Source organism: Saimiri boliviensis, chromosome 1 (assembly GCF_048565385.1).
Source record: "Saimiri boliviensis isolate mSaiBol1 chromosome 1, mSaiBol1.pri, whole genome shotgun sequence".
Lineage (NCBI taxonomy): Eukaryota > Metazoa > Chordata > Mammalia > Primates > Cebidae > Saimiri > Saimiri boliviensis.
The window spans coordinates 231,077,743-231,102,170 of NC_133449.1; the positions used below are offsets into that span (position 1 = coordinate 231,077,743).

General features: G+C 33.4%; 1 protein-coding gene across 8 annotated transcripts in view; it reads left to right on the forward strand.

Moving 5' to 3' along the window:
• Positions 1 to 24,428, forward strand: part of AP3B1 (adaptor related protein complex 3 subunit beta 1) — a 279,241-nt gene that overhangs the window by 142,001 nt on the left and 112,812 nt on the right. For all 8 annotated transcript variants that reach the window (XM_074384448.1, XM_074384437.1, XM_003920819.2 and 5 more), the window contains 3 exons: positions 10,534 to 10,710; positions 22,221 to 22,407; positions 23,357 to 23,487. In XM_074384448.1, the coding sequence (XP_074240549.1) occupies positions 10,534 to 10,710; positions 22,221 to 22,407; positions 23,357 to 23,487 (495 nt within the window). The remainder of the gene's footprint in view (positions 1 to 10,533; positions 10,711 to 22,220; positions 22,408 to 23,356; positions 23,488 to 24,428) is intronic.

Consider the following 24,428-nt stretch of genomic DNA (forward strand, 5'->3'; position numbering starts at 1 on the left):
AAATTCATTCTACAGGGTCAATGTTACCCTGATACCAAAATCAGACAAAGACACACCAAAAAAAAAAAAAAAAAAAGAAAAGAAAAAGAAAAAAAAGGTAAAGAAAAGAAAACTACAGGCCAGTATTTGTTGAATATTAATGAAAAAATCCTCAACAAAATACTAGCAAACTGAATTCAACAAAACATTTAAAAGACCATTCGTCATGACCAAGTGAGATTTATCCCAGGGTTGCCAGGATGGTTCAACATTCATAAATTAATCAGTGTGATTCATCATATCAACAGAATGAAGGACACAAACAAAAAATGATCATTTCAATTGATGCTAAAATAGCATTTCATAAAGTTCAATATCCCTTCCTGATTAAAAAAAAAAAAAAAAAAAAAAACTAGAAAAACTGGGGATAAAAGGAACATACCTCAATATAATAAAAGCCACATGTGACAGACTCACAATTAGTATCATATTGAATGGCGAAAATCTTAGCCTTTTGTCCAAGCTCTGGAACACAACAAGGATGTCCACCATTATTCAACACAGTATGAAGTCCTACCTAGAGCATTCAAACAAGAGGAAGATATAAAGGCATCCAAATTGGAAAGGAAGAAGTCAAATTATCCTTGTTTGCAGTTGATATTATCTTGTATTTGGAGTTATTTTGGGATATAAGAGCATGCCTAAACTTTACCTTTATTAGTTAAGAAAACGAAGTGTGGCCAGGTGTGGTGGCTCATACCTGTAATCCTACCACTTTGGGAGGCCAAGGCAGGTGGATCACCAGAGGTCAGAAGTTCAAGACCAGCCTGGCCAACATGATGCAACTTCATCTCTACTAAAAATACAAAAATTAGCTGGGTGTGGTGGTGCGTGCTTATAATCCCAGCTACTCAGGAGGCTGAGGCAGGAGAATCACTGGAACCTGGGAGGTGGAGGCTACAGTGAGCTGAGACCACACCACTGCACTCTAGTCTGGGTAACAGAGCAAGACTCCTTCTCAAAAAAATAAAATCTGTGTGTTTACCTAGAGAGATAGCTAACACAAATGCAGTAAAATGTTAACATTTGGGGGATCTAGGTGCAGTGTATCCAGAATTTTTTTTGCTCTTCTTGTAAGTCTGAAATTATGTTAAAAAAAAAAAACAATGAATATTAGTTCCAACTCCATCACTTACCAGCTCTATGTCCTTATGTTAAAGTCTCTAATCCCTCACTTGTGATGTGTCAAATGATGATTGTAAAAGGACCTACATTATAGTATTATTATAGGTATTAGCTTAGTTATGCTCTTAGGACACTGGCTGGCACATAGTAGGGCTATTAAGTCATCTTACTTTATGCTCTTCTTCCCTTTAGAACCAAAGTTTTTGAAAGAACTATCTGCAATAAAGTTTATTCCTTTGGCTCAAACTCCCTCCTCATTCCATCACAGCTGGATTTTGGTTCTCTAGCATTTCATTAACTATGTCTTTCCCAATGTTGCCATCTCCTTCTTACTAAATCCAGTGGTTACTTGTCTGTTCATATCTTCCTTAATCTTTTCTTAGCATTGGACTACATGAACTACTTCTTCCTTTTTGAAATAGTCTCTCCTCATGGCTTCTGTAATTTTTCTCTTCTTCCATTGTTTCTTCTCCACTGTGTTTGCCTTTTACTATGTCTTTTTGTTGAGTGCTGGTTAATGTTTTGTCAACTGATGTTCTATAAGAAATGCATTTGTAGTTTAGGGAGGAGTATATTTTTTCCTTCTTTGAAGATGGGTTAATCTATATTCTGAGTCTCTTCAGAGGGATCATATTTGTGTAGTCATAGGTAACAGATCACAAGATTTAGAGCCTGCTAGTCAAGACCAATTTTAAATATCTCTGGTGGCAAAATTTTCTTTCCCTTGAAGATGTAAGGGAAATGTAAAGCTTGCAAGGAAGTTACACATTTATCTTAAAGCTAAAAATAACAAAATAATAGACTTACAGAAGTAATTTAGCATCTGAGCTTCCACCCCATCTCTCAGCAGAGAATTACTTTGTATTCATATTTGTTCTCACTGTTGATTCTTATAATCAGTGCCGGGGCTTCTCATAGAAATTGTTTATGAGAGATATAGGGGTTAAGAGAGTGATTTGAAAACCAGATGACTTGGATTCACATTTTGTCTGTACCTTTTAGTAGCTTTATGAACTTAAGGAAGTTACTTGACTCCTCTATGCTCCAGTTTCCTCATCTGTGCAATGGGGATCATTGTACTTAGAACCTTAGAGCTCTGTTGGGTGGAATAAATGAGTCAATGCATGTGAAGCACTTAAACAGAGCTCAGTGTAAGCTGTTATTAATGGCATATTCAACGTTTTGGAAGAAGATAGACTATGATAAGATTTTAATTTTGTAAGCTTTCTTATTTCCTCTTTCATATTTTACTTATTGAAAGTAACTTCAATAGGGCATATCATTTTCCAGGCAATATTCTAAGTACCTTAAAAATATAAATTATTAATTTTTAATAGCAACACTTTGAGGAAAGTTCTCTTAATATTCCTATTTTATATTTGAGAAAACTGAAGCACAAAGACTAAGTTGCCCAAAGTCACATATCTAGCAGGTCTGCTTTCTTAACTAGTGCATTATGCTGTATCTCACTTCCATTTATAATCTATAAAAATTTCACTTCATTTTTATTTGACAAATAGCTAATTGTATTAGTCTACAGAGGCACCTGTACCTTTTCTGTATTTGGTTCACATACGTACTCAGTGACCGAGCCAAGATTTTTTTTTTAATTTCCTTTTGCTTTCCCCAAGTCATTGAAAAATTGGGAATCAGAGTGACATGGTCAGTGTCTATCCCAGTGTAGAACAGATGTTTGACATATTTTGATGGGGAATGAGAGAGTAAGCTTTTTTTCTCAAGGCCACTGAAATGGACATCTAGCATTTAACAACTATAAATACCCCTGCTCATATTTAGTTACCTCCTACAGAAGCCCCCAGGAAGAACCACTTGTCTAGCCAATAACTAATGAACTAGCACAGAGAACTCTAGTTGGAAAAAGACAAAGAAGAGAGAACTCTAGATGAAAGAAGACAAAGAAGAGAGATATATACATGACTATATGTATATTTACACACAATTATTAGGTTGGTGCAAAAGTGGTAAAAACTGCAGTTACTTTTGCACGGACCTAATAAATGTATACCAGTAGACTAGAAATGTCTAACCAAAGTGCTAAATTTGAACTCTTGATAAAGAACTCTTGATAATATAAAGAAAATTTTAATAACCTAGAACTAAAAACATCGAATAGCCAGGAAAAATGAGGGATGAGATGAAACGGAGGTCAAAATAAAAGGATTTTGAAGGTTTTAAAGGAGGAAGAGAGTAGAGGGAAGTAGAATTATTATGATATTCTCATCTTGTGTTAAAAAAGTAGTAAGATAAAAATAATTATCTTGAGGTGAAAGCAATGGGATTAGTGGGTGAAATAGTTAATACCTTGTTTACAAGCAATGGTAGAGAAGTATGAGTCTTGACTATGAGAAGGAAATAGGAATGTGGAGTTCTATATCCCCAGACTTCTTGTGCAAAATTTAGTTAAAACTTGTGCTAGTCAACTTGTTCTGCTCCTGTTTAGAAAGGAAGAGGCAATTATAAGTACTAGGATTTCAGGAGAGTGCAGCTGCTGTACATAAAATCTGTAACAGTGTATGAGACCCGGATCTGGCAAACCTTAGGCTTTCTTGGAAGAAAACTTTCTTCTATTTCAGTATATCCCTATCTGGGGTTATAGAAAATATTTTCAATGTGTCAACTTTTTTTTTTTTTTTTTTTTTTTTTTTTTTTTTTTTTTAAATGGCCTCTTGCTGTGTCGCTCAGGCTGGAGTGCAGTGGCACAATCTCGGCTCACTGCAATCTTTACCTCCCAAGTTCAAGTGATTCTCCTGCCTCAGCCTTCTGAGTAGCCGGGACTACAGTTGTGCACCACTATACCTGGATAATTTGTGTGTTTTTAGTAGAAACGAGGTTTTGCCTTGTTGACCACGCTGGTCTCAGGCGGTCTGCCTACCTCAGCCTCCCAAAATGCTGGGATTACAGGGGTAAGCCACCGCACCTGGCTGATGCATCAACTTTCTCAACAGTTGCTGGACTATAAGACAAATAAATAGGTCTTACAGCTCTATATAGCAAAGCTTATTTTTTCAGCTTTTGTTTTTCTCAGAAGATAACCATTAACAGATACAAAAATATGGTGAGACTTCATTATTCATAAAGGAAAATAAAGGAACAAATATCAGCTTTATGAAGCCAGAAAACATATGAGGAAAGAAAACAAATATAAAATAAATAATAAATGTTAAAAATAATAAAGATGGAAGAAATAAATATTTGTCATCCTGAATACGAATGGATTAAACTTTCTCATTAAAAGACAGACTTACAAATTAGAATGAAAAACAAAAAGTAGCTACAGGCTATTTATAATTAAAGCACCTTAATCAAGTGATAAAGGTTGAAAATAAGAAGGTAAGGAAAGAGATATTAAGCAAATATGAACAAGAAAGTGAGATTTACAGTTAATTAAAAGCATTTAACAAAATAAAAAGAAACATTGTAAAATGAAAAAAGCATACTTGTAAAGGATAGTAAGCACAAACCTATTTGCACAAAAAATATAGCAACCAAATAAATATGTAAAGGAAAAATCTATTCAAAATTCAAGGAGAAATTGATAAAATAGTTACAATTAGTGACTGTAATGTATTGCTCTCATATTAGATATTCCTAGTAGACAGTTATAAGTAAGAAAGTTAAGTAACCAAAAACTTATTTAGTAATTATAGCTAAAACCTTATATCTCTTGAACAGATAATACCCACCTTTAGGAATATATCCATTGAATATTTTCAGAAAATCAAGAATATATTTAGGATAAAGAAAACTTAAAGACTTTGTGTTCTTTGAGCTTAAGCAATAAAATTAGACTTAAATAATTTAAAAGGTTATCAGACCAATTGTAAAGTAGGAAATGTACTTTCAGATTAAAGAATGTGCTTAAAGAAGAAATGCAAGCTTTTTTCTAAAACTCAGGAAATAAAATGCTTTGTTCCAAATTGTGTGGGACATGGCTCAGGTTATAAAGGTCACCATTTTAAAGTATAGGAATAAAAAATAAAAGAACTTGGTCTTTCCTAAGAAATTTGAAAAAGAACGACGAGACAAAACATAGAGAATCAACGTTCATTTTGTAAAATAGAATACAAAAAATATATAAATTGAAAAACATCTGTTAAATTTGGTCTTTTGGAAAGAAAATAAAACAGAAAATTCCCTTCTAATTATGATGAAGCAGAGAGAGGAAGCAAAAATAGACAAAGCTAGAATATGATAATAAAAAAAATTAAAATAAGTACAAGAAAGCTCCATGGAATTCTGTAGTCCACATTTGAACTTTAGGAGAATGAAAAGCTGATAATTAGTTGCTATTGCTCATCTAACCTATCTGAGGAAGCTGAAGTGCTTGAAGTGGCACAAAGAAGCAAGAATCAAAACAGCTTGTGCAGAACCCTCAAAATGGTCAGCCGCAAGCTACCCCAGGAGAAGGTGATAAGGGATGTAGCAGACATAACTTCAAAGTCAGGAAAGAAGAATGATCGAATCCCCAGAATCTCTCTGTTCTAAATAGTCAGGAGAGCTATTCATACAAGAACAATGGCCATGTGGAAATAAAAGCAGTGTTTTATTAATCTGACCAATTCCTGATAACTTGTAAGTGTGAGCACGGGACTCTAAAATGTGAGTCTTAAAATAAGTGCCTTAAATGAGACCTCTAGCCTTCTGAAGCTCTACCTATTTTACCCACAAATGCTGGAGTGTTATTCTAAAACACTGCAATCTTGGGAAAAGCCAATCTCTCCAGTGTCTAAGGACAAGGGGTCAGTACCGAGCATGCTTTCCTTCAGTGCCTGAGTCACTCTGTTAGAGCAGAATCCAGGGTCCGTCTTTCCGCTGGAAGGAGAGAGAACAGAAGTGATAGCAAGACCTCTTCCCACCTGGCCACATTACCTATCTTTAAAAGAAGAGGTGAAAGAAGTGGGAAAATGTCCCACTATACATAGGTTTGGGAACAGGCAAGAGGATGGCCTAGATCTGTTCTGAAAATCTGGCTCTTGGGAAAATGGCAGGAGGCACTAAGGAAGCCATTGCAACAATGTGGCAGACAAACAGGATGAAGGCATAATCCTTCATCTGATTAATAAGTAAATGTGACCTCAGTGAGGTGAAGTTATTTGCCTCCTTGATATACACCGTCAGTCTGGGATCAGAACAGGTCTTAATAGCTCGCTGGCCAGTATTCTTCCTAGTTTACCACACTCATTTTGTTGCTACCCAGTGATCCAGTGTGAATTTTGGATTCAGATTTGGAGTTCTGATCCTAGTTCCACCACTAACTAGCTGTGAGATGTGGGCAAGTTTCTTAACCCCTTTGTTACCCTAGTTTCCTTATGTATCAAGTGCAGATCATAGTAGCACATACTTCATAGGGCTTTGGTGATGAATGACTGAGAAAATATGTAAAGCTTTCCAAAACAGTGCATGGCACATGGTAAGGGCTCAGTAGATATTAGCTCTGCAATTCGTTTTAAAAAGATAACAGATTTTATCATATTCAAGGCCTTGTTTTCATTGGTTATAAGTGGCTAAGTTGAAAATATAAAAACTAAAGTTTAAATGTATTTTATATTTTGAATTCAGTCAAATCAAGTAGACTTATGTCTGTAGTACAGTCAACTTACATGTTCTGATTGTGAGTATTCTGTCCTTTGGCATATCCTTCATTTGTGGTAAATACTGATTTTGGAGTTCTTCTAGAATAAAATGCATACTATCAGCTGGGCATGGTGGCTCACGCCTATAATCCCAGCACTTTGGGAGGCTGAGGCGGGAGGATTGCTTGAGCCCAGGAGTTCAAGGTTGTAGTGAGTCATGATTGCACCACCACACTCCAGCCTGGATGACAGAGCGAGACCCTGTCTCAAAAAAAAAAGCATGCTACCTGTGGATCACTCTAACAGGATTTCACATAATGTTTAATGGGACAGATGGGATTTCATATCTTAAAAGAACAACTGAAAAATGTTATTCTGTGAAGACTACTGAGTAATATTGAAATAGCACTTTGTATCCTGCTTGCCTGGATGCCTCATAGGACACCTGCCATTTCACAAGTTACCCACCCTTTCTCTGACACCCAATTGTAATTCAGGCTTAGGTTTTAATGCATATTGAGTTTAGATACCGAGTATTAGATCTGATTTGCTGTTGGTATGCAGTTTGCTTAGATGTCTACCGATTTTGCCTTTGACAAATTTAAATAAATGAAATTGATGTTTTTGTAGGGTTTACTTTAGACTGTTGCACTGTGCAGTGGGCTGGTGTTGAAACACAATAGCTTTTAAATTGAACTGCTTGCAGAGTGATCTGTAAAATCTTTCTAGATATCTTTCTATAACTGCTATGGTGGGCTAGGAATCATTATTTGTTTTTGCAGGCAAATTAATGGGTTGTGGTGGCAGTGGAAACTACCTTCTAGTACAAGGTTTGAAAAGTGCGTTTAATCACTTTCTCAGGGCATTTAGAATAAAGAATCAGGCAAAGTCATTTACAATCCAGTTTGTCTTTGAGAATATTGAAAAGCAGAGCTTCCTAATGAAAGTATTATATCATACGTATGACTCTGTGTGTGTGTCTGTGCCTGTGTCTCTGTGTGTGTATTATTTGGTTTTATTTCAGTGTTCCTATTTATTTTGTGGTTGAAAAGACCGTGAAGAACAAAAAGTGACTAATTTTCTTTTCTCTTTTTGAGACGGAGTCTCACACTTTTGCCTGGGCTGGAGTGCAATGGTGTAATCTCGGTTCACTGCGACCTCCAGCTCCTGGGTTCAAGCAATTCTCATACCTTAGCCTCCCAAGTAGCTGGAATTACAGGCACGTACCACCATACCAGGCTAATTTTGTATCTTTAGTAGAGACAGGGTTTCACCATGTTGGCCAGGCTGGTCTCAAACTCCTGACCTCAAGTGATCCACCTGCCTCAGCCTCCAAAGTGCTGGGATTATATGCGTGAGCCACTGTGCCTGGCCTCTAAAAAGTGACTAATTTTCTTGGTTACATTTTTTTCAGTTGCTTCAAATTTTTGAAAGCAGTGGCCGTGAATTCATAGTATCAATGCTGTGTAAATGAGAGTTCTGTTGCTTAATGGGAAGAGAAAGGGAAAGCTTGAATCCAAAAATCTTAGTATTCTGATCCCAGCCACTTGCTCAAAAATGTTGTCTTTGTCAGTTTCCAAGCCTTGTAATAAAATGCCATCACCAAAAGTTTGGTATTATATATATATTGATATTATTTCTTGTGGTGACATTTTCTGCGTTTTAGAAATGTTTACTTTGGGATTTTATTAGCTCAGTTCTAGAAAACTACATATCTTATTCTCACTACCACTTTGAGTTTTTTGTTGTGAGCATTATGATTTAATGATCTTTATTTTTTCAAAGAGTTGTATTTTTAAATGCATGTATTATGAATGTTTGCAGTATTCCAATATTTTTATTTTAATTTTAGTGTATTCATGAATATAAACAATCTCTTTAAACATTACTTCTTTTTGGAATTGTCTTTTTAATTGCAAAAGAGTGTTGCCAGAAGAAAAATACTTAAAATGGTTTAATAGATTATGCTATATCATAGAGTTCTAATTTTTGTACTAGAAATATATAATAAAATATTTAAGAAAAATAAATCTAGCATAACTGAAATCCAAAGTTGCACATATATTCTTATTTAGAACTACCTTTCATTATGGCAGGCAACTTGAATTGCTCTATACCGGAAAATTTAATGTACCACTCAATTACTATTTTTTAGCCCAATTTAAAATAATTGATTGGAGTAAAGTCTTAATGCAGTGTAACCTTTGGAACATTAGAAATAACCTCTTTTCTTCCCAGAAATCAGTATATAGTAAGGGTATCGGTTTTATCACACTGCATGAATAGATTTGTCACAGCACTTAGACCTTTTTTTAATTGCCTAAGTATATGGATTTCTTCTGTCTTACTAAACTTATGCTAAATAATAATTTAAAGATGTGCTGTTATAATAGTTTTAAATGTATACCTTTTTATTTAAAAGCTTTTTTGATCATCTCATTCTGATTCTAGTGAAGGACTCAATATTATATCTTAATATAATTTCATCACATGAGTGTTTTGAAAGATTTTGCAATGGTAGAATTTATGATAAAATTTTAGCTATGGAAAGGTCCCTATTCTCATTTTTTTCTTTAACAAGCATACTATGTATAGCCGTGAAACTATACAGAAAATAGTAGGACTTTGAGAAATTGTAGAAGGACTTTATAAAAAGAGCATTATCTTTCCTCGTGATGCCACCTTTAATGATAGCTGTCAGCCTTTTCACTTACTATAAAAAACAAATTTTCTGTGCGAGGTGAAAATGTTCACTGAAATTAATTTACACATCCTCTCAAATTCCTTTTGGAATAGGGGAGGATACAAATAAGCAAATAGTAATAAAACTAATTTGCATACTCTAAATTGTTGGTCTTAATGGTACTGATGGAAGGTTTCCAATTTGTCACAAAGCAGCGACTTTTAAGAAGGTAAATTATATTGAAATGTACTTTATTTAAAAATAGAATGCCAAAATGCAATATTGGACAAATTTATCCCTATATCTTTTGCTGACCAAATAATAGACCAGGATTCATGATTTTATAAGCAAACCTTGATGATCTTATAACTTTAATATATTTCCAGTGTTGCAGATGCTAATACATAAAGAGCAAAAACAGTTTTAATTTGGAATCATAATACTTAATGGATCTATTTCTTTTTCTGTATCATCTGTGGGTTCTCAAATGGACTCTGTGAACCACCTGTCTCAGGAATCATCTATGGTGTTTTTTAAATCATAGATTTCTGGACCCCACCACAGAAATACTATTTTGGAGCTGATCCCAGAAAACTGTCTTTTTAGTAAGAACCTGGATGACTTTTATGGGCATTGAGGTTTGGGAACTGCTGCTCTAGAGCAGGAATTAGCAAACCATTTCTGTAAATTGGTAGGCAGTCAATATTTTTGGCTTTGGGGACCTTAGGGTTTTCATTGTGACTATTTCTGCCGTTACAGCACAAAAAGCAGCAACACATAATGGAGAAACAAATGGGTATGGTCAGCCAGACTTGGTTCCAGAATTTGTTCATCTCTGTCTAGACTCTAGACCATTGGTTTTTGCTCTGTGAATCTTTTCTAAGATATTCTCTTAGAAATCAACTTTAATGAAATTTCCTATATGTTTATTTTTTGATAACTGAAGAAATCCATAAATACAGGAGCAATTCCTAGATATACATTAAATGAATTAATAGGTGTAAAACTTTTGTGACAGTTAAATCCTTTTCTATGTTAATATTGGAGTATGATTAACTTACTTCTAACTATGTAATCTGCTTCTCATATTAGGTTCCTGTTGCTAGAGCAAGTATTCTTTGGCTAATTGGAGAAAACTGTGAACGAGTTCCCAAAATTGCTCCTGATGTTTTGAGGAAGATGGCTAAAAGCTTCACTAGTGAAGATGATCTGGTAAAACTGCAGATATTGAATCTGGGAGCAAAATTATATTTAACCAACTCCAAACAGGTAAGAGGCAAACGTTAGTCAACCTATCTAATACATACGTTCCTCTTCACTCTGATCAAACAGCTGAAGTCTGTACCTTCATTAGTCTGACCACTCAACAATTCCTAGGTGCCTGTTTGTTTCAGGTTCTGTTAGATGGCACTAGTGCAGAGAGATGACATTCTAGTCTAGGAGAGAAAACATTAAAAAATGAAACAGTGTACGGTAATGCTGTAGCAGAAGTAGTGAGATACAGTGGAATTCTAGAGGAATTATTGAAAGTCTGAAATAGATGAGAAGTCAGAGAAAATTTTATGAAGGATGAGACTCTTGACTAAGGCCTGTAAGGAGTAGTTTACTGTACAGAAAGAGGAAAGCACAGTGTGAAAGTCGTGAAATAGTGTAGTGTTTCTGGAAAACTTAAAGGTGAGTCCAGAATGGTAGGTGCTGTGGTCTGAGTGTTTATGTCCCCCAAAGTTCATATGGTGAAACCTGATCTCATGTGTTGGTATTAGGAGCTAGGGCCTTTGGGAGGTGATTAGATCATGAAGTGAGAGCTAGCTTGCCACTTCTGCCATGTGAGGACACAGCGAGAAAGTGCCATCTGTGAATTCTAAAATGGATGCTCATTAGACACCAGAACTGTGGGTACCTTGATCTTGGATTTCCCAGCCTCTAGAACTGTGAGAAATAGATTTCTATTATGGAATCTATTATTAATAGGCTTCCCAGTTTATGGTATTTTCTAACAGTAGCCCAAATGGATTAAGAGATTTTGCAGTTTGAACACAGGGAGTGGCTTGTATGCTCTGCTAAGTAATATGAACCTTGTCCTGCAGAGGAAAAGGAAGTCACCCTTTTTTTTTTTTTTTTTTTTTTTTTTGAGACAGAGTCTCACTCTGTCACCCAGGCTGGAGTACAATGACAGTTTCGGCTCCCTGCAGCCTCCGCCTTTTGGGTTCAATTGATTCTCCTGCCTCAGCCTCCCGAGTAGCTGGGATTATAGGTGTGCACCACCATACCCAGCTAATTTTTGTATTTTTGGTAGAGATGAGGTTTCATCTTGTTGGTCTCACCAAGTTGTCCTCAAACTCCTGACCTTGTGTTCCGCCTGCCTCTACCTCCCAAAGTGCCAGAAACTAGTTTTAATAGTAGTGTTATTTACCAGATTCGCAGTTTAGAATATATACTTTTTTAAGTCCTTTGACCTTTTGAGGACCTGTTAATAAGATGAATCATTTTTGCTTCTGTGTATGAAATGAGGACTCTTCCTATATCTGAATTGCTATTCTCTGTTTAGTACAGTTGGAAAAAGATTCTTGCCCATTTGCAGCTAGGCTTCTTGGGAAGCTTTATGCTCTGTGTCCTATCTGTTCTTCTGTTATTTTTGCTTTTTCTCTGACTCTTACTTTTGCCTTGGTGTTTTTTTTTTCCTCCACATCCCCTCTGTCTTTGTATTCGTCCCATTCCCCCAAAACTCTCTTTGCCTAGATATCTCTCTGATACCCTTCATCCTTTCACTGCCCCACCCCCATACTACAGTCCGGTGTCTGTCATTCTCTCCTTTCTCTTCCATCCCTGTTTGTTTCACTCCTTGTATATTTGCTGTGTATCTCTTTATGTGTTTCCCCCTCTCTACCTTTTCTGCTTCCCCACAGGCCACACTTATTTTCTAGTAAGCTAATGTTTGCTTACTTTCAGAATGCTCACGTTGATTCTTCAAATTCATTTCTGTATGCTTTGGTATTATCTTCATCCCTAATCATGATATGAGTTATATTAGCTTTTGCTGATTCATGTATAAGATTTATAACCAGATAATTGAAAATAGTGGAGCATATTTCTATGATTTGAATTTTATCTTTACATTTTAAGTCATCTTTATAAGGAATCAGTTAATCCTTTCCAAGTGTCTGCAGATTTCTTCATATATTGAGATACTTTATAAAACCTGAGTAAGGAAAGACCTATGTTTGCTGTTGAGTTTCATGTTTCTTGATAAAATAGAGGGAGTTTTAGCCTGAAACTCCGTGGTGTTCACTAAATCCCTGTGGTATGGCAAATGTCAATATACTACCTAGACTGTTACGATTTTTTTCTATCTGGTTTGGCCACTCTAAATATATCTAGCTTATGGGTTATTGTAAACTAATACCAAAATCAAATGTCAATCAAGACTTAATCAAACTAAGTAAAGCATCTTTCTTTGGCCCTTTTCTTTGTAGCTGTGAATAACCAATAATGGAATGTAGTACTGTTTATTTAGATATGGTAGAACATGTTTCATTTCTTTTTATCCAGTGAATTTGAAGACAACTAGTTTGTATTCAGTTTTTTTTTTTCTTTCTTGAACTGTATTAGTAATGGAAGTTTTGGAGTTCAGTTTCTAAAGTGTTCTTTTTTTTTCTTGAGACAGAGTTTCCCTCTGTCACTCAGTCTGAAGTTCGGTGGCATGATCTTGGCTCACTACAACATCTGCCTCCCAGGTTCAAGCAATTCTCATGCCTCAGCCTCTTCAGTAGCTGGGATGACAGGCATGTGCCACCATTCCTGGCTAATTCTGTATTTTTAGTAGAGATAGGGTTTCACCATGTTGGCTACACTGGTCTCGAACTCCTGACCTCAAGTGATCCACCTGCCTCGGCCTCCCAAGGTGCTAGGATTACAGGTGTGAGCTACTACACCTGGCTTGAAAATTAGTTTTAAAGAATGGTTTTAAGCACCATCAACTTGATAGAATTTTTAAAAATTGTGTAATCTATTGGATATAAGACAGACTAAAATAATTGTTTTGATTGAAATATTAAAAATTGTTTTCTGTACTTATTTGTTTTAGTCATCTTTAAAACTAAGGTAGGGAGACTTGGCTACACTGTTGAGGAGCTGGTTTGCCATGAAGTCCTGATATTTATTTGTAGACCTGAATTCCCACTGGCCTAAATACCTCAGTGAACATTTCTGTAATTTTTATTGAATTTTTTTGTTTTAGAGAATGTCTAAATTGATTTTTATAAGATTTAGCATATTGTGTTTGTGTGCTCGAAGAAAAATCAAATAATAAACTTAACTACCTCAGAATATTTTTGAACTGATATAAAATATAATTTAAAAATTAGTTAGCAGTCTGCTTTTAGTAGGTCTTAGACTGACCCTACCATAGAAAACAGCTGTGAACTCCAGAAAAATATAAGGAACAAACAGCTTTCTGAAGACACAGAATAGTAAAGAAAAGCAAGAGAATCTGGAGGAGAATTCATACTTAGAGGAAGGAATGGCACACAGTTATTTTCCCTGCTTTTATGGCTTTTATCCTGAGGACAGGCTACATTGGCACTGCGCACGGTGGTTAGACCTCCAAAAGGAAATTCAAAGTCCTTCTGGCTTGAGGAAGTAGAGAATAGAGGTCAGGAAAGCTACAGACATTGGAAAGTTAAGGAAAAATAGTAGAAAAATCTGGGAATAACTGTGCCTAAGTTTTTGGCTGGCTTCTGAACCACATTTGTGCAGGGTGGATTCAGAGCAGCACAGCTAAGAATTAAAGAACCAAACTGAAATTTGAGGTGTACCCAAGAGACAGAGTTGTACTTTGAACCCCAACCAAGTTAATTACCTGCCAAAAAAAAAAAAGAAAATCCTGTACTCATTCAAAGAGTATAACAATGTCCAGAGTCTCTAAAATATATAGCATTCCTAATGTCCATAATTTCATATATCCAGAATTACTCAATATAAGAAGAACCAGGATGGGGAATTATTATTTAATGAATATAGAGTTTCTATTTGGGAAGATAAAAAATGCTACAGATGGATGGTAGTAGTGGTGGCATAATATGGTAAATGTAAATATACTTAATGCCACTAACCTATACACTGAGAAATGGTTAAAATGGTAAAAATTTATGTTTATTTAATCACAATAAGAAAGAAGAATACCTGGAAAATGGAAAATTGATGAATTTTCAAGAAAAAAAATCAACAGAAACCAACCTAGATGTTGGAATTTGCAGGCAAACATTTCAAAGCAAATATTACAAATATGGCTAGTGACATAAGGAAAATGAATGAAAGAAAAGATAAATATCAGCAGAGAAATAGGAACTGTAAAAAAAGAATCAGATGGAAGTTCTAGAGCTGAAAAAAAGTATCTGAAAAATTAACATCTTGTCTAGTTTGAGTATTAAATGTCCTATTTTTAAAAAATATTATGTTACATTATGTTTAAGGTGCCTTAGGTGAGTTTCTATAAGCTGAAATTAGTTCTAACTCTGGGCTCTTTCAGATGAAAGTTTGTACTGGGAAAGCAGTTAATTAAAATTAACTATGTATGCATAGAACTATTTGATATCAATTACTGGGAGACAGGTAGTGACAGAGAATGTAGGTTCTAAACTTAGACTGTCTGGCATCAAATCATGTTGTGCCACTTACTACATGATTTTGGACAAATCATATAACCTATACAAGATTTAATTTCCTCATCTATAAAATGAGAATTATAATATAGTCAATTTTGCTTTAATGCAACATATATGCTCCTAAAATTATTTTGCAATACAAAATCAACAATAAAAACCATAGGAATTATTGGAAAAATGGAGTTAGAGTCACAACACTCAAAAACTATGTGACATACTGTTTTTAAAAAGGAACCTAAAGGAGCACAGTTAAATGGTTAACAAATACTACAAATACACGTTAAATGGTTAACAAATACTACAGTGATACTGCTCTTTATATTGAAAAAGACTTGAGGTTTGCTTATGGAAGAAATGTTATACTTGTTAAGTGATAGAGGATTAATCTGAAATTGGATGGAAAGTTGTACCTCCTAATGAGCGTGAGTGTGGCGCATAACACATGTAGATGTTAACCTCTGAAATACATGTTTCAGGTATGTATGTTTTATGTATTCTTAGATAGCTCTGTTAGGTCTGTTTATGCCTTCACCTAGTATTTCTTGCAGAAGAAATCACCACAAAATTCATGTTATGCCCAAATTGTTCCCTAATATGCTAACTGAGTTAGAACAAATGCACATTTTCGAAACAAGCATTAGAGTAGAACTGACTGTACCTACCTCACAAAGTTATTATGAGGATAACATGAAACAGTTCATGTAAAATGCGTGGATTTCCTGGCACATAATAGTGCCTAGTTCATTTTAGTTATCCTTCTTTTGTAACCCTATCGAGCAACTGCTATGTTTTTCGTAGGGAATATGATGATTTACAGTGAAGAAACTAGTCTAGTTACTGAGAAAAACTGTATTCTTATTAGGAAAAACCCACTCATTTGGGTTTATCCTTAGCAGATTTTCTCAGTAGGATGCTGAAATCCACTCCCCTGTCCCCCTTTTTCAATTTGTGAAGAAAAAAATGATGAGAAATAAATATCAAGAGTAGAAAACACTCTTAGAATACTCTCACAGAGAAGTAATTTCATTTTTACATGGGAAAAAGGTTGAAAGACTTTGAAACCAGTTGAAGTTGCTGCAATCTAGAGCCGTTAGGCAGTATAAAGATTTAGCATGATTTCATTGAAATAGTCTTCTGAAGTTTGAGGAAGAAAGGTAGGATTTAATTGAACTAATTAATAACAATTTAAAAGTTAACAAAAGATGCTTTTGTTTTTAAACTTTCTCTAATAGTGTGTCATCTTTTAAATGTAATGATAAGTCCCTTAAGTTAATGTTTTTCTTAGCACATTTTAAATTATGAAACCTATGGAAAAGTACATAATAGTGTAAATACATATGTGTATATCTAACATTAAGATTAAGTTGATATTCACATTTGCCTTTTATTTATTTATTTAATGTAAGATGTATGGAACTAGAACCTTAAGCTCCTGTTCACATCTTCCTTTCTTCCCCATTGGTAACCACTGCCAACTTGTTGGTGTGTTTCATTCAGTCATCCGTGTTTATATTTTTGTTATATGAATATATATCCATAAGCAATGTACGATTGTTTTGTGAGTTTTCAAATTTTACATAAATATTCTACTTTATATATATGTTTGCAACTTTTTTTGCTTAATATCAATATCATGTTTTTGAAATATGAATATGTATAGATATAATTACTATCTCAGTCTATGAGACAGTTAAGTTTCTACTTTTCTGCTATTAAAAAAGAAAGTGCTTCCTTGAGTTCTTTTTTATTCTTAGTGAGAGATTTTGTAAATCACACTGACGTTTTAGGAATTTCTCCTGACGTTAAAAGCAGATTCTCTCTTGTCCTGTGATTCAGGTCTTTGGAGAAATCTCCTTCCCATCAAAGCCTCCTTAATGTGATTTAACAAAAGGAGGCTTGGACACTCTGCAGTGATATCTCTATCTTTTCTTTGATATGTTTTCTTGGCATTGAAAAACTCAAGTAAATATAACATAGAAAGGAAGACCTTATAGAAAACTTTTCAAGTTACAAAAAGGTGGTTACTATTAAATTCAGAAATTCCATCCAAATCACATAAAGAATTCTGTTTAGTCATGAAATTAAGAAACTAATTAGATGGAACAATGGTACTGCTTAGGTTTGCCTCTGGTATAAGAATTCTATATAGAGTTTAATTCCATTTACCAAACACATTTGTCGGTATCGTTCTGTTGAAAACTAACAATATAGAACCAATATAAATCTTTACCATGCCAAATGCAGACTTCTGTGTCCTTTTTACCTAATAGTAAAGATACTATTAGAACTACAGAATTAATGGTAAAATATATTAGGACTGTATTTTAAGAGACCTTTTTTGTCCTTTTTACCTAATAGTAAAGATATTATTAGAACTACAGTATTAATGGTAAAATATATTAGGACTATATTTTAAGAGACCCTTTTCATTATTTGTACTGACTTACAATCTATTAGAATAAAGGTATTGTTTGAATAGATATTTGCCAGTTTATTTTTAGAGTATTTTTGAGGTCTTTTAAATAATGAATTTCTTAATTTTTATGTAACATTTCCTCAAATTCATTTTTCCTGTGTCACAATTACTTAGAGTCAATCTGAAAAAAATGTAACTGATATAAATAGTATCTGAATAGCATTAGTCATTAGTTGGTACCAATAATGGTTCCTTAAATCTAAGCAGGAAAATTAGTCTGAAAACAAAATTTAATAAATAGCTGTGTATATGATATTGAATATTTCTGTTAATGATAGTACATTTAATTGTCTTTGCTTATCTTGTGTAATGTATGAATAAAACAAATTTAAAAGTACCATTTAATTAATGTCCCATCTGGCTTTGGATTGAGCCTCTGGTGATATTAAAATGTCATGATTGTTTACTTAAATGTTGTCTATTTTCTTCCTAACAGTTTCTCTGGACAGATCTAATTTATGCCTGTTGACTCCGTGCCATCTAGTTTAGGATTTGTCCCAAATTTTTAATGAAGTAATATCACTAATATTTGCATTAAAATAGCACAGTTAATTTGTAGGCCTTTGCTTTGAGGTCTTCTAGCTTCAGCTGTAATTTTATCTACTGGCCTGTTAAGACGCAAGTGCATTGAACAAAGATTTCATTTTAATATGTGAGCCATTTAAATCTGAAAGACTGTATCTTTTTCCAACCCTTTCTAGATATAACGTAACTAACTTCTTCCTTTTAGAAAGCATGCAGGGTGTGTGCTGATAAATGAAGTATACTCTGACAAAGCAGGTGAGAATAGCTGTCTTTTGCTTTGCTGGAGGTAGGGAGATGAGTATTTAACAATGTTTCATTTGCCAGCAACTTGATATACCAGCAAGTGTTGCCATGGCCTATAAGATGCATGAGGCTCCAGGCTGCCACTGGGTGGAATGAAATGCAAACATGGGAAGTTATCGGTTGGTTGTAGGTGAAATATGTGCAAGAAATAAAGACTGAGTGGTCCTGCCGTAGGTCATTAAAGAGAGTGGTGAAAGCAGTCTTGCTATAGTAGTTTTGTCATTTATTGTATAGAGTAAATCTAAAGTTTATTTTATTATTTGGCAATTCTTTTTTTAAATCTTGTTATAAAATCATCAGCAATAAATTTTTTAAAATGGAAGTGTACATTTAACAAAGAATGAAGTGCTAAATTTCCACTTAGTACTTAAAATGCACAAAATATTTATCGACATTTACCAACCGCCATGAGAGTGGTAGTGATCTCACTGACCACACAACAGCCAGAAGACACAACAATCTGCTACAAAAGAATCAACATCCATTTAAAAAGCTAGTAGTTATTTTAAAATGATGCTTTAAGACAACATTTTGATATGTACAGGTGCAGAAGATGTTTATATAATTCCGTGTGAAACATCTCATTTAGATCAAATAACTTTTTGAAAATTAGTTTTTTACTTTTATTCTATGTTTTCTTATGCACATATGAAAAATGAAACAAGAGCTGTTAATGTGTTGGCTCCATCAGTAGAAAAAAGACCCAACACTGCTGGTTTCAAATAAAAAATCAGTTAATTCCAATAATAGACTTTTTTCATTCAATGTATTTGTATATTTGTTTGGTAAGGGCTGTAAATGGGAACAAAGGAAAGCTTTTGGAAGCTTATTCTGTCAAAATATTATAAATACTATTGTAATTTTAAAAGCCCAACATTGAAGATAAAATTGTTTTTGATGAGTGTTGTCAGGGTAAAAATCAATGTTCTTATTAAATTAAGAAAACTATGGAAGAGAAATGTTTTGGGAATTGGTTGTGGTGCATACAAACTCTGCTTATTCAGCCATTTGAAATAAAACTGTAATAGTCAAATTAACTTATATTAGTATATATAGTTTGACCAAACTGTAAAATCCTTATGATGAAACTGATGTTGAAAAACCATTCTGTAGCATAACAATACACACGGTCTTTAATGCGTATTAGCAACAGAATTTTAGATACATGAGTTTATGAAGAACTTTGTAAATTAAGTGTCTTATATTGGTTTATTTTTTTTTTTATTTGTAATTGAGTCTTCTGTATATTGGTTAAGTTTTAGTTCACAAATTGTTTGGATTATTTAAAGTGCCACTAGTAAATGCCAAAAAACTTTACGTTTTGAAAAATTTTAGCAAATAGCAGTTATTAGAAAGACTTTGAAAGTTATCCCTGTACAGGCAAGGCAAGAACTGAACAGGTTAAATGGTGAGAGTTCAAGATTTAATCAAGAGATTGTCGTTTGCACTATCTCAGCTATGGTGAAGACTTTCAATGGGAAATTTATATTGTGTAGAATGAAATGAAATTGAGAAGGTTGGTTTTGTAGTATCTAAGTTGATTAAATATTTTTAAAAGAATAAATAAAATGATTATTTGAAAATTTTGTCAATATTGAAAAAACTTCTCATTGATTAAATGGGGGAAAAGTCAAATATTTGGGTTTGAAATAGTTACAGTTTTTAACATAAAGCAAGGATTGGGACTATTCTTCATTCAGTAGAATTTTTCCTGAGATTACATGGTTGTCCAGAAATACTCTAAAGAGGGTATTTTCTCCATTAAAAATATGGTCTACAGAGAATAAGTTGAAAATGTCAACAATTTCATAAATACTCCTTGCAAAAATTTAATTGTGAAAAAGATTGCAATTTTATTTTTTAAAAAACTTAGACCATATAAAAATGTGTTCTCCAGAGAAATACCAATGCATTGTTACTAGATACATACAGTGAAGAAACTGATTCATGTATAATGAATAATTATTCTGCTTATTTTAATGCATCATTGTACACAAATATGTTTTCATCTTTTCAAAATAATGTGATTTTTGAAAATACATTTTAATAAAACTTATTTATAAGCTTACAATATAATACATTTTCCAGTCAGTAAATAGTTTTAAATTATATAATTTTCTTTACTTTAAATGCCCTAACTTTCCCAGTTAGTTAATATATTGAAAATGTTTAATTTCCCAAAAATTAATTTTGGGGATAAGAAAGCAAAATGTATTATGCTGCTAGCTCAAAAAAAATCATTGCAATTAAGAGACTATTTTTTACTTTGATTTATTTTAGTTGCAGATTTAAAATCTCAGTACTCAAATGGACTATAGAGTTAACCACGTTGTAAATTCTAACTCCACATTGGAGAAAATTAATGATTAAGTGGATTTTCCAGGTTTTTCCAGCAAGTTAATTACACAGTTTAGTGTACCACATTTTCTTTTAAGCTGGTTTTGAATGGTATTCCTCGTTTGGCTAATATTTTGCTAATTGTCTTTAAAGAAATCAATCATAGAAATGTTCTTATCTGTACTTGAACCAACATGTTCTAGCAATTAGTGAATAGCAATTGTTGGTACCCAAATTCATAATAGCTCTATTAACATTTTCACTTGTATTTTTTATAATTCTACTTTAATAAAACTAGGTTAATCCTTTTTAAATACCCTGCTACTGAAATAAGGTTGCTTTCTATCAAATCAATTATCTTAAGCAATTATTGTAAAAGAGTTTACCACACCGTTCCTCTACTTTGACTTATTGTTCTAGAATTGTCTTTAGCTCTGCCTAACTTGATTGATTTTATTTTTAATCTGCTTCTAATGTGTATAAAATGTTCTAATCTAATGTAAATGATTTACTATTCCTCAGTTTATTTTTCCCTTGTATTACAAAATTCTGTTTGGCTTATAATTAAAATTGTACACAGGTAGCCTTCTCATTAAAACTATGCTTTTTCAGTAAAATAATTGTAGTTTAAAATACAAACCTATTTTGTTAACGTTTCAATTTTGATATAATTATTATTAAAATTATTTCAATATATGTTAATGTAGTACTTTCAAAAATTGACTTAGGAAGTCTTATTATGGTATAAAAGCTACTATAATAAGTTGCCCCCTTACATAAATAAATAAATGACCAATATTACTAGAGGCTATAAGCAGCATGGGGGAAAAATGGAAGAAGTCTTTTATCCTAGTTTTTAGAGGGCATCAGCAGCTTGCTTTTATGAAAAAGTAACAGCTAAATGCACTGCAAATAATTTGCAGTAATCCAGTTCAGTGATTCATGTGTCTGCTTTAATGGGTCATAATTCAGGGTAAAGTAACTGAGTGCAGTCAGAGTGCAGACACTGCTTATGCCAGGGACAGTATCTCTTCATAAAACACACCTCAGGAGAAGCAGTTTGCCAGCCCCCTAATACTCTCTGATGTTTTGATGTCCTGCATATTTTTCCGATTAAGTTTTGAGTGCCATGTTTTTAGTTGTATTTCCACATTCATTATTCTCACGTAGACCCTTCAGCGGGTTTGCCATATATGATTATTTTTTTAATGATGCCTTTCTTTCCACTTCAGCAGTTTAATAATCTAGCACATGGCTGCTTCTCAATACTCAGCATTCACCTCCTCAGTACAGAAGAGGACCTGTGCTTTGGCTTCAAAATTCCATTTGCAGCATTAGAAATGCATATTCCCTACGGAACAACATTTGTTTGACATAACCATTCATTTTTATTACCTCTTTAAATATGTTTATCCAGAGTTATCAATAATCATAAATAACTGTATTCTCATCTTGATCTGTTTTTTTTCCAACAGACAAAATTGCTTACCCAGTACATATTAAACCTCGGCAAGTATGATCAAAACTACGACATCAGAGACCGTACAAGATTTATTAGGCAGCTTATTGTTCCGAATGAAAAGAGTGGAGCTTTAAGTAAATATGCCAAAAAAATATTCCTAGCACAAAAACCTGCACCACTGCTTGAGTCTCCTTTTAAAGGTATTATCAGAATATAACTACAAAATATATGTTATCTAAAAAATTATGACAGTATGTTGCCATTTCTAATGGGATTAAAATTTATCTCTTAGGAAATATAAATGATGAGCATATGTAAATATATAAGAACAATATGCTTTCTACTCATTCATCTGCTTTCAAAAGCAAGTTTTTATATTAAAGTTCACATTTTTGTAGGCCTTATTTACCTAAATAATTTTAAGCCTTCTGACTTTATTCTAACATTTAAACTGAGCAATAGATGATAACTGTGTTATTCTTATACATAATAACCTCATTTGTATTTTGAATAGTTTATAAGAAATATGTCCTTTTAATAGTGAGTTATTAATTAAATATTCTGTGTACACTAATATCAGTGTTTCTAGGAGGAATTATTTTATTTAAAAATCTTTTCATATTTAAACTGGTTTTTCAAAGAAGGAAGGTGACTTAAGTTTCCTAGCTTTTTAAAAAAACAAATTAAGTATTTTATCAGTTTACAAGTAGCCATTCCAGTTGGAATCTAATGATTGTATACCTTAGTTTTCATATTGTTTCTTATTTAATGTTGTAAAGCGATCAAAAGCAATTCAGTTTTGTAGAAAAACTATTAAAATTCTGGATGTGTTTGTGCCAAGACATGTATATGGATTGTTTAACTGTGCTGTCATTCTTAATATTCACAGTAAAGTAATTTTTAGAGAAGCTACATTTCAGAGCAACACCTCTAAACACACTGACTGATTAGCTTTTTTATTGACCATTATGGGGGAGATTATTGTAATCTATGGACTGAAATCAGTTTTTTGACCTATGAAGAGCTTCCTAGTTTATATTTATTCCTTGACATTTGAGATAATATGCCAATTACCTTGAGCTCTGATTATGATTGTTCTCTATATACAGCTCATATTGTTTATTTTATATTTTTCCCTGTTTTTAATAGATAGAGATCATTTCCAGCTTGGCACCTTATCTCATACTCTCAACATTAAAGCTACTGGGTACCTGGAATTATCTAATTGGCCAGAGGTGGCGCCTGACCCATCAGTTCGAAATGTAGAAGTAATAGAGTTGGTAAGTTGACCTTTCTGAAATTAATTTTGTTAAAGCAGTGGAATACTCTAGGATAGCTGTTGTTTTACATAAAAGCTTTTTTGGAGACTTGAACATTGAAAATTGTTTTAGTATTTTTAAATGTAATATGGTAGATATACCTTGCCTTTACAGGAACTAAGTATTGTAGTATTCCTATGCCATTGTACGTGTACTGTTCCTTTTCTTCAAGGAAATAGAAAACTGAATTCTCTGCATCAGTACCACCCACATTTGTGCTATTGCATTTGTAGCTGCGTAGATTCAATTTCTAAGGTATTTAGTTTCATTGGATCAAGTTTTTTCTACTTTGTTTAGAGATTTGTCAGCTTCCTGACAATATCTTTCTGAATAATTTTTCTGTTCTTTTTCGGAAAAACCATACAAAGTGTTCTTCTAGGTTTTCTGATGAACTATTTTTGTATGAAACCTGAACATAAATAGGGAGCATTGTGTACCAAAAACGTCCTTTGACAAGGTCACAAAGTGAATAATAGGGTGGTTTCTGATCAACAAAAAAATTGCTATATAAAGACTCTTTTTCTCAATCTTTCAAAAAATCCTGGCCATTGAGATCAAAGAATTAACATTCTTTTCTAATATCTGTTTCTCTCTTTCTTATATAAACAAGAAAAATAAGGAGAGAGGTCTTCTGATTATATTTAGAAATTACGTGAAATATATCTAATACTTTAAAATGTAGAATTAAAAAAAGGGCAGTTAAGAATTATATTCTAGATACTTTTCGGTGGGAAAGATACATTAAATTAGGATTCAGATAACTGGAGTTCTTTACTAATTCCTGTGGGAAAGTGAGTTAACCTTCTTGCTCTTAACTTTTCTGTAGACTATGGAAGAAAACCTTTATTACTTTAATAAATAGAATTTCTGTAATGATCATAGCCATGTAATTTGATTCCTCT